The sequence below is a fragment of the Rhinopithecus bieti genome, unplaced genomic scaffold (assembly GCF_001698545.2).
Source record: "Rhinopithecus bieti isolate Rb0 unplaced genomic scaffold, ASM169854v2 scaffold_39586, whole genome shotgun sequence".
NCBI lineage: Eukaryota > Metazoa > Chordata > Mammalia > Primates > Cercopithecidae > Rhinopithecus > Rhinopithecus bieti.
In genome coordinates, this window is record NW_016816842.1 from 2,972,937 (window position 1) to 2,990,859 (window position 17,923).

At 38.8% G+C, this 17,923-nt stretch overlaps 1 protein-coding gene across 5 annotated transcripts in view; it reads left to right on the top strand.

The window, feature by feature from the left end:
* The first annotated feature begins 662 nt into the window (after positions 1–662).
* Positions 663–17,923, top strand: part of HSPBAP1 (HSPB1 associated protein 1) — a 51,124-nt gene continuing 33,863 nt past the window's right edge. For 2 of the 5 annotated variants that reach the window (XM_017855364.1, XM_017855365.1), the window contains exons 1-2: positions 663–1,416; positions 13,644–13,829. In XM_017855364.1, coding sequence (XP_017710853.1) covers positions 1,353–1,416; positions 13,644–13,829 — 250 coding nt within the window. In that variant the 5' untranslated portion in view covers positions 663–1,352. Of the gene's footprint in view, positions 1,417–3,457; positions 3,654–11,089; positions 11,166–13,643; positions 13,830–17,923 lie in introns of those variants that run through there. The other 3 variants (XM_017855367.1, XM_017855366.1, XM_017855368.1) reach the window with 3 other exon arrangements.

Genomic DNA, 17,923 nt, shown 5'->3' on the forward strand with positions numbered 1-17,923 from the left:
GGGGAGGCGGGGCAGGGGGCTGGCGGCAGGGAGGCTGGGGTCCGCCCTCCCCTCCGCAGGTGGCGGGGAGACACCGGCGAGTGGAAAGGAGCCAGGTCCTAGACTGAGGGCAGGTAGCGCTGAAAAGGCAGGGACAAGCGCGGCTGAGTCGGGGAGAGGGAAACTCGCAGAGAGGCTGTATTCGAGGAGGTTGGGCAAGGAACCCTGGGGTGTTTGGAGGAAGTGTCCAAGTTAAATCGTGTGCGTAATAAACAACTCAGTGACCTGTGCTCACTTAACCTAATGCTTGCGTCTATTTTGGGCTTATTCTTATTTTTGTTGAGTTAGTAACTTCAGAAATTATAGGCAGAGGATAAGATTTAGGCGTAGTTGGTCCCAAGGGATTATCTCATAAAAATCATTTATGTACAATAAGTATTGCCTATTTTTGTTATTTTTTGTCTTACATATCCAAAGAGGAGACTGCAAACTAGCCAATTCCATTCATATGTATGTAAACTTTTTTTTACCCATTTCGTCTGTCACTTAATAGGCGAGCAATAAAGGTATGTCCAGTAAAGTTGTAAGATTTTTGCCCCAAAGTGACCCAGATCCATCGCCAGTGATTATGATTTGACCACAGGGTAAACGAGAAGAAAGGTGGTTGTTGATCTCTTCACACAGCTGTTTGTTTATTTTGGTATACAAATCCAGAAGCCTGACAGCTGTGGATCAGTGTCCTTGGAAACCTAAGTCAAGCAATTTGGCTTGTCTGGATCGGGAAATGAGTCACAGGGAACGCAATCACAGGATTCTTTGCCCGAGGTTCGTATTTCCCGGCAGCCACTAAAATTAGAAGTAGGTTGCTACCAGAAGGGCAAGAGAGGTGTAAGAGAAGCGTGAGCTGGCCTCGCATTCAAGGCTGCCAAGAGCGGCTCGCGAAAGCTGAAGTCAGAGACCCATCCCACCGCCGGAGCCCCACGAAGCGTCAAACCTTCTCCTAAAACTCCAATCATCTAGGGTAGAGAAAAGCCGAGGCGGAAAGCAAGGATCTGACTAAAAAAGGAGACACAGAAACGAAGCTAAGACTACAGGAAAGAAGCCTAAGGTCCGGGTTAGGTAAAAAAGCGCCACAACTCAGACCACGTGTTCGTATTTCCACACCCGGGGTATCAAAACAAAGCTGCGTGGTCCCGCCCAGCATCCGTCACGTGACCTCCACGTGAGCGCCTGCGTTTCCGTAGGAGGCGGGCGGGAGTCGCCGGGTCTCCTTCCTGTGGTGCAGCTTCGGGTCCCGGAGCTTGGTCCCTACTCTGACCCCACCCCAGCTCCGCTCCGCCTTGGGTTCCGGCAGAACCCGCCTTGCGGTAGTCATGGCAGCAGGCTCCGAGGCGACCACTCCTGTGATCCTTGCAACTGGGGCTGAAGGGGAGGAAGGTAGGTGCCAGGCTAAGGTCAGACCGTGAGTACAAACCCAATGCCAGTTGACTCTCGTGGCACCTCTCTTGGGGCCGTTTGCCATAGCCCCGTCCCAGGTCTCTCTGGCCTTGCATTGGACCATGAAGAAAATTCTGTATTTTCTAGCGAGCGTGGCATTTCTCGAATTGTAGCATCCAGATTTTTGATCGTCATAGGGTAGCCTACCAGTGCTGTTTCACGCATGGGGTGTTTGTTTTTTGTTTTATATTTGCCCATCGTTAGCTAAATAGGAGTGTTTTGAATGTTGGGATTAAAATTAAATTTGTGAAATTGAAGGCAACCTTTGAGATTAATGGGAGTTATCTGAGACTTGTGAACAGGGTTATGGGCTTTTATTCTATTTCAGTGAACCCTGGTTTGGGAAGTGGAGATGAGGTTTGGAGACCCATGAGCTTGAGATCCCTGTTATTATTTATTGAATGATTGCACCGTGCAGCGCTCTATTCTGGATACTGTCGCGGGATCCAGAGACTTTTGAATATTTATAACAATACCTTTTCCAAAGGAGCCTAGAAAGGAAAAAGAATGACTTACTATATGTTCACCTGAGCTATTCTACCAGTAGTACACTCTGTGAGGGTTGTTATCAGGAGGAGGGATCTCAGTGGAGAGAACATAAATGCTTCAAGGAGGGAATAGTTTGAAGTCGGCCTTTTTTTTTCTTTTGAGACGGAGTCTCGCTCTGTTACCAGGCTGGAGTGCAGTGGGGCGATCTTGGCTCACTGCAACTTCTGCCTCCCAGGTTCAAGCAATTTTCCTGCCTCAGCCTCCCAAATAGCTGGGACTACCAGCGCACCACCATGCCCAGCTAATTTTTGTATTTTTAGTTAGAGACGGGGTTTCACCATGTTGGCCAGGATGGTCTCGATCTCTTCACCTTGTGATCCACTGAGGTGAGCCTTTCTGATTGGATGAGATGGTGACAAACTCAGGGAGTGGTGCTGGGTTCAGGAAGTCAGGGAGCAGAAAAGGATGGATGTATTTAGGGATCAGATAGTTTGCTGAAGGGGGAGATGCCCATTCCAAGCAGAAGAAACAAATTATAGCCTCCTACTATCTGACCACTTTCTACCAGGGAGACAATTCTTGACCTTCATCTATACCTCCATTGCACTGATTTTCCATTTTCTATCCACTGCACCCCTTATCCAGAATGTATGTCGTTCCTTTGAAAAATTCTCTTGTCCCTTCCTGCACCTTTTTCTGACAAAACTCTTACTCTGGATGAAATCAACCTTTTGTCCACTCTGTACCTGCACTATGCGCCTGAACTTTGCTGGAAAAAGTCCTGCACAAATTGATGACCATATAAAGTGAAAATGGCCAAACTCTTGAATATTCAACCAGTATGGGCTTGAGATCCCTTTGATCCTCTGTTTGCCTAGTGAGCCTAGTGTTTCTCGACTTTCTCCAATGACAAATCCCCAAACTCTATAACCTCTCTCTGCCTCTTTCTTAATTTCAGGTGATGACTTTGCAAGTCATGCCAATTCTGCATCTAATCTGTCTACTTTTTTCCTCCTTCACTATCAGACCCTACTGCAAATCATCCGCACTTTCTCACCTCAACTACTACTGTATCTTCCTGACTTGTGTCTCTGTTTTCTATTTTGTGCACCTCTAATCCCTTCTCCATTCAGCAGCAAAATGTGACTCTTCCTTATGTAAAATTCTTCAGTGAATTACATTGCCCTTAGAAGTTAGAATAAAACCCAGACTCTTAACCGTGGCCTGTAATAATCCTTGGTTTGGGCTCTGCTGATGTCTTTAGCAGGATCTCTTGTCACTCACCTCCCCTCTTGCTTTTCACATAGCTGACTTAATCTTTAGGTTTTAAAGTATGTCACCACCTGAGACCTTAAGAGACCAAACTATCTAAAACAGTCACTGTGATTTCTCTTGCACCCCCCACCCCTAGATGTTCTGGAATACAGCATCCTGCTTCTGTCATTTTACTTATTACAATCTGTATTTATTATTTGTTTTTTCCATTAGATCGTAAGTACCTTGAAGGCAGGACCTATGTCTGTTTCATTCACTGCCACGTGCCCAGCTGCAAGTACAATGCCAGGCACATAGTTGGCACATGCCACGTTTGTTGAGTGAATGAATAAGGGCACTCCATGCCAAGTCCAGAGGCAGAAGGAGAAAGCATGACATCGGCCAAGAACTGAAAGAAGTCAGTGTCAGGAGTGGTAAGAAAAGAGGTATCCTGAAGGTTACCTTATGCCTGGTTAAGGAATCTAGACATTAAGATAGTAGGAAGCCTCAAAGAGCTTTAGGTGAGGGAAATAACATGATTAATTTTGGTTGTAGGAAGATCACTTTGACTGAAGGGTAGAAGATTGATTGGAGGGAGAAAGACTGGAGGACAAGGTACTTAATCCCTTTGAGCCTCAGTTTCCTCCTCTGTAAAATGCATGATTCTTGTGAAGATTAGAGTTAATATGTGTAGATTACCTAGCATAGTATCTGGCAGGAATTGGATATTCAAGCATGGTGACCATTTTTATTATTAATAGAAAGTGCCAGCCTTAGTGACTGATGTTGAAACTGAAAGAAAAGAAATTAGAGATGTTATGTAAGAGAATGAGAAAAATAAATACATTAAATAAAGTCAAGTGAAAGGGTCGGTACGTTCAGTACAATGATGAATACAATGGGAGTCATAGAAAAGTTCATTTAAAAATTTTTTTGTTTATTTTTTATTTTTGTAGATACAGGGTCTCGCAGTGTTCCCCAGGCTCGTCTCGAATTCCTAACCTTAAGTGATGCTCCTACCTCAGCCTCCCAGAGCACTGGGATTTCAGGCATAAGCCACTGTACCCGGTTGAACAGTTCATTTTTGAGCAAACTTATTCCATGATCAAAAAATATTTGAATGGCATATGGTAAACACACCTTTTTCATGTGGTAAAGCAGAAGACAGTCTTTGCCCCAAAATAGCTTATAAATATCATTTTTGGCAATAAAGACATAGCTAAAAAGACCTGTAGTATAAGACATATCCAAAAGGTCAGATGTAATTAGCTGGGATGTAATACTCAGTATGACACACATGAAGTACTTTGGAGGCTGAGAGGAGAAGGAACTAATAGAAATTGGGTTGGTTTGTGCTTCCTAGGATGATTTCTTAAAGATGAGCCAGGTGAGGAGACCGATTCTGCTAGAGTAGAAATAGTGACAGAGAACCTGGGTGAAAAAGAGAAAGACTTGTATCCATTGAGTCCAGAGAAGAGCAGGGTGAAAATACAAATGTTGAAGTGAAGAAGAGGAAAATCGTGGATTTCAGTCTTTGCAGAAAAATAGAGCAAGGCACCACAAAAATAATGAAGTAGAGAAAGGTGCTGGAGACTTCAGAGTGAAGAAGCAGCCAGCCATGTTGGTGCACGCCTGTAATCCCAGCACTTTGGGAGGCGAGGCAGGCAGATCTCTTGAGCTCAGGAATTTGAGACCAGCCTGGGCAACATAGTGAAACCCTGTCTCTACAGAAAATACAAAAATTAGCTGGGCATGGTGGCACGCACCTGTAGTTCCAGCTGCTTGGGAGGCTGAGGCACAAGAATCGCTTGAACCTGTGAAGTGGAGGTTGCAGTGAGTTGAGATCACTCCAGCCTAAGCAACAGAGCCAGACCCTGTCTCAAAAAAAAAAAAAAGCTTCAGCATGGTTGCCATAGGGTTGAGGGTGATTAGGAGTGATGGGAGTGAGTCAGTGATTGGGAGCAGGAAAGGGTAACCGGTAGAGGTGAGCATAAAATGGTTGAACTGATCACCTGGGTTATGCTTGATAACTCATTATACAGAAGTGCTTAGTTTCAATGAGGTTTTATACATTGCTAAAAATCAGGTATTCTTATACAGTTATTTGAAAAAAAAAAACATTTGTTTAGCATCATTTTATGCCAGGCACTGGACTAATCTCTAGGGAGATAAAAGTAAGAGGTTTGCCTTCAAGAATGTGATACTGTTTGTTTGAAATAACAGCTTAGAAATAATTAAAAACAAATATGAAACTACTTATTGTTAATTAAGAATCAATTTGAATTCTGAATGTGAAATGTTCTTCTCATAATCATACATTGATTGAATCATTCAGTGAAATTAAAAATTGCAGTTTTTGAGTGTGATTCTGTCTTTCAAACTGAGGTTATTATATTTCTTTCTATTGGGCTGTTTTTTAGTTTTTAGTTATAGCCAAGATTATGCCTTGATGAAGAGAAGAATGTGTTGGTAACTCTTCTTCCAGTGCTTGCTGAGGAAATATCTCATCTAGAGTTGTATGGAATTGATTTTCATTTAGAATGAACATTCCTACATAGCTGGATTTACTCTTTTTCAGTTGGAGACACATACTCACCATGTAATTTTTGTTCTCATTTTAAAGGGCAAAGGGTGGAGGAGTTTAAAGAAAAGCAAAAGCCTGTGTTATCTCAAAAAGTAAAAAATTCCCATGTTAGAATCCATATGTAATTCATAATGTAGATAAAATTTTAATTTCACTGAATGCTTGGTAATGATGAGTATCAGAAAACAATGCCATTTATTTTATTGTGGTAAAACGTATAACATAAAATTTACCATGTTAACCATTTTAAGTGTTAGTAGTGTTAGGTTGATTCACATCATTGGGAAGGCGATCTCTAGAGCTTTTTCATCTTGCAAATCTGGAACTCTACATCCATTAAACAATAACTCCCCTTTCTCCTCTTCCGCCAGTCCCTGGTAACTGCCATTTTATTTTCAGTTTCTAGAAATTTGACCACTTTAGATACTCCATATAAGTGGAATCATACAGCAATTATCTTCTTGTGACTGGCGTATTTCAGTTAGCATACTGTCTTCAAGGTTCATCCATGTTGTAGTATATGATAGAATTTCCTCCCTTTTTAAGTGGAATAACGTTCCATTGCATGTGTAAGCATTTTGCTTATCCATTTGTCAACAGACGTTTGAGTTGTTTCCATCACTTAGCTATTATAATAGTGCTGCTGTGAACATGGGTGTGCAGATGTCTTTTCAAGACCTTGCTGTTGAATATTTTTGAGGAAAAGTAAGATAAAATAATCATTTATTTTAAATTATCAAAAATTCACTTAGGGGAGGCTGGGGTTCAATGGAAACATTTTGGTAGAAATTTTGGAGGTACATTGCAAAAATCTTTAGTATTTGAGATGTCATTCCTTCTAGTGTTAACTTCACTTAAAATATAGACAGATTTCCGTTTTCTTGCTTTGGTTTAAGACTAGTATTACTTTTGAATTTATGAGCCATTTTTTGAGGTAAAGGTAAGTTTTCTGGTTAAATGGACAAACGTTATAAGTGTAGGAGGATGGAAAGAAGCTAAAAGGCTCATGAACCTTTGGTAACTGTCCAGCATGTAACTGTCTCAGGTGCCCAGCCTGAACTTCCCGCATGTTCACTGCAACACCAAGCATTGGTATTGATAAGGCTAGGTCATAACGGCCACAGCACTAACGTTTGTGGTTTTTTTCAGTGATAGACATCACCTTCTAGACATTGAAATTCAAAGGGTTTATGGTTAGCCATCATTTTACTTCAGCATTATGTTGCCTTTCAGGAGAATTTTCTTAGTTTGTGTTGACATTTTAAAATAGGGGCTACAAAATGAAAAATTCTTTTTGGTGTAAGTTTTACCATTCAGTCTTTAGTACTAATCCAGTCATTTTGTTAGCTAGTATTTGCACGATTCCATCGGGTTTTTCTAACATGGCCCAAATGGTCATTATTTTTTGCCCTAATATCTACCATTCCAGAGGTTTTAAAATTTCTTATATGTATATACAATAGTTGTCTGATGAAACACCACATATATACTTAGATGTATACATTCAGAAATAAATGATCTCACTGTGCCAGGACCCAGTTTTAAATTCATGCTATATCATTATAGTGAGTCTGTATTGTAATGTGAGACTTACTCTTATGTCAACTTCTGAAGGTTTTAAAATCTTTTAATTTTTTCATTAAAATTATACCTGATGGGAGACAAGTTAATTTCAATTTTAAGATTTTTGTTATATTCTATTAATGTTCGGAGTGTTCTGGACACATGGTAAATGTTCCTTATTCTTGTCTTAAAGTTGAAATCTCAGATACAAATGCAGGCCAGGTGTTAATTGACTGACCAGATAGTTGGCATACTCAGAGAAATTAGGTTTCTAATTATCTTGTACTTTGCATTAATTTAAAAAAATTACTGAGAAGGATGCAATTTATTTGTGATGATGTTTCACTATCTCCAAAGAATTAGTTGTTAACTAAGGCTGTAATAAATTGACTGGAGAACGTGCTACATTTGGAGAGAGAAAAAATTATTGTGTAATACCAAGATCACTAATCTGTTTTTTTCAGCAGTTTCTAAGTCATCTAGTTAAAAATTACTACCTGCTGCAAGTTTAGACCTAAATACCCTTATCCTTTGAAGACTGTTGAGGTTGCTTCAGAATTTTTATAGCTCTTTGCAAAATATTTCTAGCATGGAGTAACTGGGTGCATCTGTAGGCTGTTTAATTAATACAGGGTAGCATCGCATTCTTCTTTAAAGGAAATTGTAACATTTAAATTCATTAATTTAATGGCCCAGTTTATTGTTGATTAAATTATCAGAAGCTAAATTAGTTTTATCTCACAACCAGCTGATTGTTTTATTTCACGATGGGCCTGAAATTCTGTAAATATGCTAATTTTCTGTTATGATGAACATCCTACTACTCGCTTTGCACACACTTCATAGTGCTTTCATTCATTTAGCAAATGTTTTGTCATTTAATATATACCAGTCACTAGGCCAGGCACTCTCTCAGCAAATTTTAGTATTGGAGGTCTCCTATTAAATAATCTCTGGGATGTGTGGGATTTTTAGATCAGATAATTAAATTTTTTAAATTTAACTTTACGCTAGAGAATATTTACTTCTTTGTAGCTTTTTTGTCAAAACACTACTCATGTGTTACTGTCACCTGTGTGCACATTTATAAAAGGCTATCCAGTTATATCTACTCAAATATGAACCATTTTGGAAATAATCAAAGCCACGTGATCTATTGGCTCTAATGTAAGGTAAGTAGAATAAATAAATCTCTACCCCAAAGTAATTCGTGCTTCTGTTTTTCTCTGCCCTTTAAAGTTCCAGAAGCAAAATGTTCATAGGTTGAGTATTTTACAACCTTAGAACTGTGTGTGTCAGACTGAGTGTCAGACCAGCCATGATTCATCCAGCCCAAGCCACAGAGCACTGTATAGGGAGAATATGGTTATCCTTGAAAATGATGGCCTCAGAAAGCAGGATGTTATACCAGCTATGAATTAATAACAGTCTTGACTAGAAGGATTTTTTTTTTTAATCTAAAAGGATTCAGGAAGTAGTAGTTGGTTCAGTAGCATGAAGATGAACATACTGGCATTCTTTTGCTTAAGGTTTGCAGTTTCCTGGACCTTTCATTTGTCTCTCAAGAGGGCTAATCATTATGTCTGCTTTCCAGGCAGTATATAGAAAAGGATGAGGGCAAAAAGGCTGACTCACAACTTTGGTATGTGCACGTGCGCACGCATACACACGGAAATTATATATATATATATTCCCTATCTATCTATCTATCTTTCTATCTATCTATCTATATTTGGCTACTCCTGTCTGCAAAGAAGTCTGGGAAATAAAATTTTTCAGTCATTCCTGTTGCCCAAAGTTCTTTTAATAAGGAAGAAGAGAATGAGTATTGGGTAAGTAGAAGTTAAAGAAAAATTATTCAGTGACACTTGTTAAAGCATGGTAAGGAAGACTATTCAGGACCATCACCATAGATATAAGGACTACTGTAATGCGGTCTCTCAGTTGGTGAGAGAGATTGGGCCCAACTCCAAAGACAGCATGGGCAAGTGAGAATTTACAGCCAAGGAGCAGAGTCAGTGGATGAGAAATTACTAAGAGGAAACACCAGGGGTAAGGGGAAATCTGGCTAAACCAACCTAACAGGATTCTTGCTGAAGGCAGGCCAAGGTGATCAGATATCACCTGGAGGTGGGTTGAGGATGAAAAACCTGATCAGATGTCAGGGATGGGGGCAATTCTTGCTAAACTGACTTAGCAAGGTTCTTGCCTAAAACTAGGTTTTACAAGGAAGTGCATAGATGGACCTAGCAAAAGAATCAAAGCCTGACTAAAGTTTGGCCAAGCAAAGAGTCTTTGTCAAAAGCAACTAGCACTCCCTGCCATGTGTGCTCATGCACATACAACTCATGTGCTCCTCAAAACATTCCTCTCTCCCCAGAGCACATGTGAATGATTATTTATGAATTGATCTTGAGCTTTCCTGTGTATCCTTTCAGCTTATATTTTTTCTTCTGAGTTTTTAGCCCTAGTTAAGTTGCACAGTCAGTTCTCTAGAAATAGGATTGTGCAGTGGAAAGAGCACTGGACTTGCACTGAGGGGACCTGATAAATCTGGTTCCAGTCCTCTGACATCTAAGCTTCCATTTCTTCCTTCAGTTAATGGAAATGAATTACCGTCTCTGCCTGTGTTTTACAGGCTTCTTATAAGATCAGATGAGCACTTTTAATGTATGTAAAAGTGCATTGTAAACAGTGAAGCATTAAACAGTTAAATGAATGGTATTGTTATGGTGCCTGTGTTCAAAATCAAACCACTCATCTTCCCAACAGAATGAGTTATTGCTCTTGACTTCTCTTATGGCAAGTCACCAAGTCTAGACAACTCAGTCTTGTGGCTACATCTGACTCCCACCCCACATCTCTGGTTGTAATAGCCTTTGATATTATTCTCTGAGTATTTCTTCATCTTTACCATCTCTCACTTACTCACTGCCACCCCTGTTGTTCAGGCCTGTACCATACTTATCGCTTGGCTATTGCAATAGCTCTGAGTCATCTTCAGGTCCAGGTCTCCCTTCCCACCTCACATCTCTACATATTTCTAGACAGCCCTCATTTTTAGTGAATATAGTATACTATGAGATTGCCTTATCATAATTTAGTAAATATTTTTCTGCTTTGGGGCATTAGGTTGTTTACATTTTTTGTTGTTATAGTGCGGTAGTAGACATTTGTGTGTGTGTATGTGTATGCTATACATAGCTCATGATTAATTATTTGTTACAGTAAATTCCTATAACATGAGTTACTGAGATAATGAACAGTTCTTTCATTTTCCCAGTTGTTTCCCAAAGGGTGATTCCAATTTATATGCCATGAACAATAGAATACTATTTATCATGAATATATTATAGCTTTTCATAGTGTAGGGATCAAAATATGCCACCCCCAAATATGCCACTTTGGTACATTGATTATTTTGGGTAAAAGGCATTGAAAAGGCCGGGCACAGTGACTCACCCCTGTAATCCCAGCAGTTTGGGAGGCTGAGGTGGGTGGATCACAAGGTCAAGAGATCGAGACCATCCTGGCTAACATGGTGAAACCCCGTCTCTACTAAAAATACAAAAATTAGCTGTGCATGGTGGTGCGTGCCTGTAGTCCCAGCTACTTGAGAGGCTAAGGCAGGAGAATCGCTTGAACCCAGGAAGCAGAGGTTGCAGTGAGCCAAGATTGCACCACTGCTTTCCATCCTGGCGACAGAGCAAGACTCCGTCTCAAAAAAAGAAAAAAAGGCCTTGAAAAACAGCAGATGCAAGCTCATTTTGAGCTCCCTTTTTCTTCCCAAAAGCAGGAGGTAAAACTTCCATGTAAAAGTTGCCCTCCCTGTACCAGGAACAAGGAAGACATTCGTGTAACCAAAGATGGGTAATAAAGGCTGAGAGAAATCTGTACTAACAAACCTTGTTAAACCAACCTTTATCTTCCCAGTCACTTTTCCACAATTAACTATACTCATCCAACTTCTTTGTCTTGTCACATTTTCAAAATTTACTACTCTTTGCCCAACCTACTATGTAGATGTTAAGCTCTAACTGCTTCTTTCGGTCTTCATTTTTCTTGTGAGTGCTCCCATGTACATGTAAAAATTTCTGAATAATGTTTGTATGCGTTTCCCTGTTAACCTGTTTTATGTCAGTCTCAGCTAAAGACTTTAAGAGGTTAGAGGAGAAATTTGACCTTCCGTCCAAGTAGCCTACAGCAAAACTTTAAAAACATATAATAAAAAAATGTGGGTGTTCATTTTCATACACGCGGAATCCAGGCATACCAAGTCCAGGAAGATTTGGTGCACTGCAATATAGGTAACCTTGTACTTAGATTTATAGGCCCGTTGGAATGGATGAAGAACTTGAATGCAAAGTTGCTGTACATGTCAAAAGTGAAAAACACAACAAAAAGCAACCATCTCAAGGAAAAACAGAAAACTGTATTCTTGGTCACATAATGTTATCCTTTACAGGGCTCTTGACCATGTAGAGGTCACCTGAAGATTAACCAGGGGCTGCTTTTCAGTGAGACTAAGGGTGCCTTCTCTTCCTCACTGCACGCACTCCCTGACTCTCCTGCCTTTCCCCTCTGAGCATCCACACTGACCTCCTCACTTAGAATGATGACTGTGTAGAAGGTAACAGATTGTTCTCAAATGTCATCTGCCAAGGGCTTAGAGCCTGCTGACTTTCACCGAGGATTTAAGAAGGGATTCCAAGTTTTTGTCCTTGTCTGAGAAAGGAGGCCAAACTGATTTAAGTTTTCAGTTTCTTTAAAAACAAGCCTTACCTTTAGACAAACACAAATTACTCAAGTTCTTTGTTGATTCCTTCCCTATCCCTCTTCCTTTTATCATAGAGAAGAAGGTTGGGTGAGAGAAGAATTTGGACTATTTATGAATTTTTCTTAATTTTTTGAATTAAGTGTAATTATAGATAAAGTAACTAAAATAGAGGGTTAGCTGATTGTTCTTGAGAATAATAAATATATGTTTTGAGGGTTAGAGAGTATGAAGCATTTTTTAAACCTCCCAAAAAACTTGCCATCTTAAGATGTCTTTAAAAGAGAAACTTGCTTGTTCTTTTATTCAAAAAATACTAATCTTTGCTATCCTATCCAAGATTAATATTTTATGATTCTGTGACATTTATTTAAATAGTAAGTTACAGTGTTGGTTTGTACAGCTCTTCTGTACTGTTTATAGATGCAGTTGAAACCAAGGATTAATATTGATTGCCATCTAAGTACATCTTTTATCCTTTTAAAATTGCAGTAAAAATAATCTTTCCCGCTCCCCGGTTGACTGCTATATTGACTCAGTAGTCTTTCTAGCATTAACCTATGATATAACAAGTAGAATTGTTGCTGACTGCAGCAACTCTAGTTGTTCAAGAGTAGTTCCCATCAGCATTTCTTACATAATCCTCTACTTAGGAAGTAGTGTTTTCCAAAAAATCACACCTTCTAAAATTTAAAGATGTAGTTGGAAAGCCTTTTTTAACACTGAAGTTTCATTTTTGACATTGAATATTGTAAATAACTACCAAAATTTAAACACTTAAAATTTAGTATGAGAAAAGTCATTTAAGAATTAGGTCTTTTCACCTGCACTCATGTGTTTACCACAGCATTATTCACAATAGCTAAGAGATGGAATCTGCCTAGGTGCCCACTAATGGTGAATTGAATAAAGAAAATATGATACACACACACACACACACACACACACACACACACACACACACCATGGAATACTATGCAGCCATAAAAAAGAATGAAATCATTTCCCTTGCAGCAACATGGATGCAGATGGAAGCCATTATCTTAAGTTAATTAATGCAGGAACAGAAAGCCAAATACCACAAGTTCTCACTTATAAGTGTGAGCTAAACATCAAGTACACACAGACATAAAGAAGGGAATAATAAACACTGGAAACTCTAAAAGAGAGGAGGCAGGGAGAGGAGCAAGGGTTAAAAAACTACCTGTTGAGTACTGTGGTCACTATTTGGGTGACAGGTTCAGTAGAAACCCAAACCTTGGCATTGTACAATATACCCATGTAACAAACCTGCACATATACCCCTGGATCTAAAAAAAGAAAAGAATTAGGTCTTTTGAGGTCATATGTGTATAGAAACAGCAGTTAATGATGTATATACATCATTGTAATTGTAGAGAATGATTTACCATGATAAAAACAATATTAGCTATTTTTTTCTCCATATTGTATGAAAAAACTTGATAGTTTTCTATCTATTGCTCTATTCATTTCTCTTTCTAGGTGAACATGTCAAACCTTTTATGCCAGAGAAAGCAAAAGAAATTATCATGTCTTTACAACAACCTGCAATCTTCTGTAACATGGTGTTTGATTGGCCAGCACGACACTGGGATGCTAAATACCTTTCGGAGGTCCTTCATGGCAAACGGATACGATTCAGAATGGGGATGAAAAGCATGAGCACAGGTATGACTATAGGTAATCACCATCATAATGTCTCTTCAGGAGCATCCCTGCATTCTCAGCAGTGGCCTCCTGATCTCTTGAGAATCCTTTCTAATCCTTTTTTTTTTGACCATTCACTGTACATACAGGAATATTTTATTGGAAGGTTTGGAAAACAGTTTGGCTTAAGTGTTTTTTGTTTTTGTCTATATAAACTATAGACAAAACAGTCTATAGTTTGTGACCCAATACAAAATGTATTTGTTCATGTATCTTATATGTATATTGCTAGACATTATTGTGGTTCATTAAATGTTAGACACTTAATAAATAAATATTTGTTAATGTGCTCTTATTTATGTTCCTATTAGACCAATCCTAATCTAATAGTGCCTTCCACTTTTTACTCAAGTAGAATGTGTCCTTTTATTTGTGGCTTCAGGCACTATTTATAGGTGTATCATTACTTGGTTGTAGTTTTATCCCTCTGCTTTATTGACTGACTGACCTGTTTTGCATTGCACAAACATGAACCATATGTAAAGCTCGCTCTTTTATTCTCTTAAGCAAATAGATTTTGCCTCTTCTTTTCTGAAGACATAACATTTTGATTTGTTTGCCCTATTTTCAGATAAAGCAACTACCATTAACTCTAAAATTTAGATAATTTACCATTAACTCTAAAACTACTGTTTCTAATCTAAGAGAGTCTATAATCATTTTCTGGTGTTTACCTTATATTTCAATATGGGTAAGTTTGGTAGTCTAGAATTTCAGTTTTTTTAAGCATTGAGGTAAAGTGGCTTATTAATATCTATTAACAGCTCAGGAGAACTAGAAAAGTCCCCAGCTTCCCTTCCTGCTGCTCCAACCTGCTTTCTCTCATTTCGACCTTGTAGCATTGCTGACAGAATTATTTAGTTTTTGGTGTCTGGAACCCCTTTGTACTCCTGTGACAGATGTAGCATGTTGAATATACCTGGAACTCTTTGTCATCTCATTATAATCAAAGATCAAACTGTTTAAAATTTAATCTTAGACCAGCAGCAATAACATAAAAATCAAATTGTGCCTTTTCCTTGTTGATTTTAGTCAAAGAACTCTGCCTCTCATTGAAGTGTCTGTTAGATACTAATTTGGATAAAAATAGAAATAGTAATTTTTTCACATTCTGGTTAGATTCCAAGTACAATACTACCAATAGCTAACATTTATTTAAAGCTGTTGTTTCAGGCACTGTTGTGAATACTTTGCACATACGGTATTAGCTTTCTGAATCTTCCTAAAACCTTAGGACAGTGCTGCTATTATCCCATTTTATAGATGAGACACAGTAATTTGACATTTTCAAGTTAATACTTAAGCACAAAAAAAAGGGAAATAACTCTCTGAGGTTGTGAGAAATGACTCTGAGCTTTTAGAAAGACAGTGTTCTTTTTTATTAAATAAAATCTACATAACATAAAATTTAGTATTTTAGCTATTTAAAAGTATGCAATTCATTGGTTGTTAGTATAGTCACGATGTTGTACAACCATCACTACTATCTAATTCTGAAATATTGCTATTATCCCATGAAGAAGCCCAGTACCCATTAAGGCATCATTTTCCATTCTGCCTTACTGCAGGCCCTCGCAGCCACTGATTTACTTTCTGTGTCTATGAATTTGACTACTTAGAATATATCATATAAGTGGAATCATTCAATATTGGCCCTTTTGTGCCTGGCTTCTTTCATTTAGTGTGTTTTCAAGGTTCATCCATGTTGTAATATGTGTCAGTACTTCAGTTCTTTTTATTGCCAAATAATATTCTGTTGTACGAATATGTACATTTTATTTATCTATTCATCAGTTGATGGACATTTGGGTTGTTCCATTTTTTGGCTATTACAAATAATGCTACTATGAACATTCATGTACAAGTTTTTGTGTGGACATGTATTTTCATTTCTCTTGGAGTAGAATTACTGGGTCATACAGTAATTCTGTGTTTAACATTTTAAGAAACCGTTTTCCAAAGCAGCTGCACCATTTTATATTCTCACCTTCAATGTATGCGAGTTCCAGTTTGTTCCACATCCTTGCCAACACTCCATTTTAAAAATTATAGCTATTCTAGGCCGGATGCAGTGGCTCACACCTGTAATCCCAGCACTTTGGGAGGCCAGGGTAGGCGGATCATGAGGTCAGGAGTTTGAGACCAGCCTGGCCAACATGGTGAAACTGTCTCTACTAAAAGTACAAAAAACAAAGAAAAAAATTATAACTATTCTAGTGTATGGGAAGTATTATTATAGTTTTGATTTGTGTTTCCCTAATGACTAATAATGTTGAGCATCTTTTTATGTGTGTATTGGCCATTTGTATATCTTCTTTGGAAAAATGTCTGTTCAAATCCTTTGCCCATTTTCTAATTGTTTTTGTCTTTTTATTATTGAGTTATAAGAGTTCTTTATATATTCTGGATACTACCCTTAGTAAGTATACAACTTGCAAATGTCCCACTACTCAGAGATAACCACTAGTTATATTTTGAGGTAGGCCCATGTAGGCCTTTTGTATTTTAAAATAAAGTTATATTAATTTTCACAGCTTGCTTTTTTTTTTCTTTTACTCTGAGCAGCTTCTCTTGAGATTGTATGATTTTTCAATGGCTACCTAATATTTTATTGTTTGGTAGTATCATAATTTATTTTAAAGTTTTGATGACTTAGATTGCTTACAAGTTTTAAATTTTAAAAAGACTGTAGTGAACATCTTTGCAAACAAATTTTGTCAAAGTTTCTGATTACTTCCTTAGGATTGATTCTTAGGAGAGTTACTGGATCAAAGGGTATGACATTATCATCATTAGCAGCACTATCTGTGAAGCTCCTTACACCAGAACCTCTGAGTCATTCTGATGGCTTGTCTTGAGTGGTGTCTTGTGACTCAGTGACTTACATCCTAAATATCTAGCATCTGCCTGCTTCTGTCTGTCTCCACAGCTGTCCTCTAGTGGGCATTACCTCGCTCACTCTCTCTCACCTCCATAGTTGTACGGCCTCATCCTAGTCTGTCTGCACCCCTTGCCCTCCCTTCCCACACCATTCCTCATACTGAAGCCAGAGACGACTTTTAGGAAAACAAATCTAATCTTATTTCTCTGCTTAAAACACTTAAATGGCTTCCAGTTACGCTTAGGCTAAAGACCAAAATGTCCATTGTGGTGTGGAAGGCCCAGCATCATTTCTATCCCTGAGCTCAGGCCAGACAAGCATTTTTCTGTTTCTGTATTTCGAGGGCTTTGTTTCTTCCCACTTCAGGACCTTTGCATGTGTATGTAGTTCCCTGTGTCTAGCCTCTCTTTTCTCACTTCCCTTTCCCCCAACTTTACCTAATTAATTCATCGCCTTCTGTCAGATCTTAGCTTAAATGTCATTTTTCCTGACAAATCTATCCTTCCCCATATCACAAATCAGGTGTGACTATTCAATTACCTCAGAACACTTTGTGTTTCTTAGTAACACTTAGCACAGTTGTAATCACATGGTTGTATAATTACCTGTTTAAAGTCTCTTCCCCTCAAGAAGGTCACTTCTGTGAGGGCAAGGGCCACGTCTCATCATAGGCTGAGCACCTAATGGGCATTCAGTTTGTGAAGTGAAAGAATGAAAGGCTTTGAAACATATGGCTAAGGGCTTGCACGAAGGTGGTTTCTATTTACATTCTTTTCAGAACATGTGAGGGTTCCTGTTTTGCTACTCCTTGGCCAAAACTGAAATTTATCTTAAAAATCTTTCAGGCTGGGGATGGTGGCTCATGCCTGTAATCCCAGCACTTTGGGAGCCTGGGGCAGGAGGATTGCTTGAGCCCAGGAGTTCAAGACCAGCCTGGCCAACATAGCAAAACCCTGTCTCTACAAAAGGTACAAAAAAATTATCTGGGCATGGTGGCGTGCACCTGTTGTCCCAGCTACCCGAGAGATTGAGATGGGAGGATCACCTGAGCCTGGAAGGTCATGGCTGCAGTCAGCTGTGATCACGCTACTGCACTCAAACCTGGGAGACAGAGTGAGGCCCTGTTACATGGTTACATGAAAAATGTTATTTCTTTTTTTTTTTTTTTTTTTTT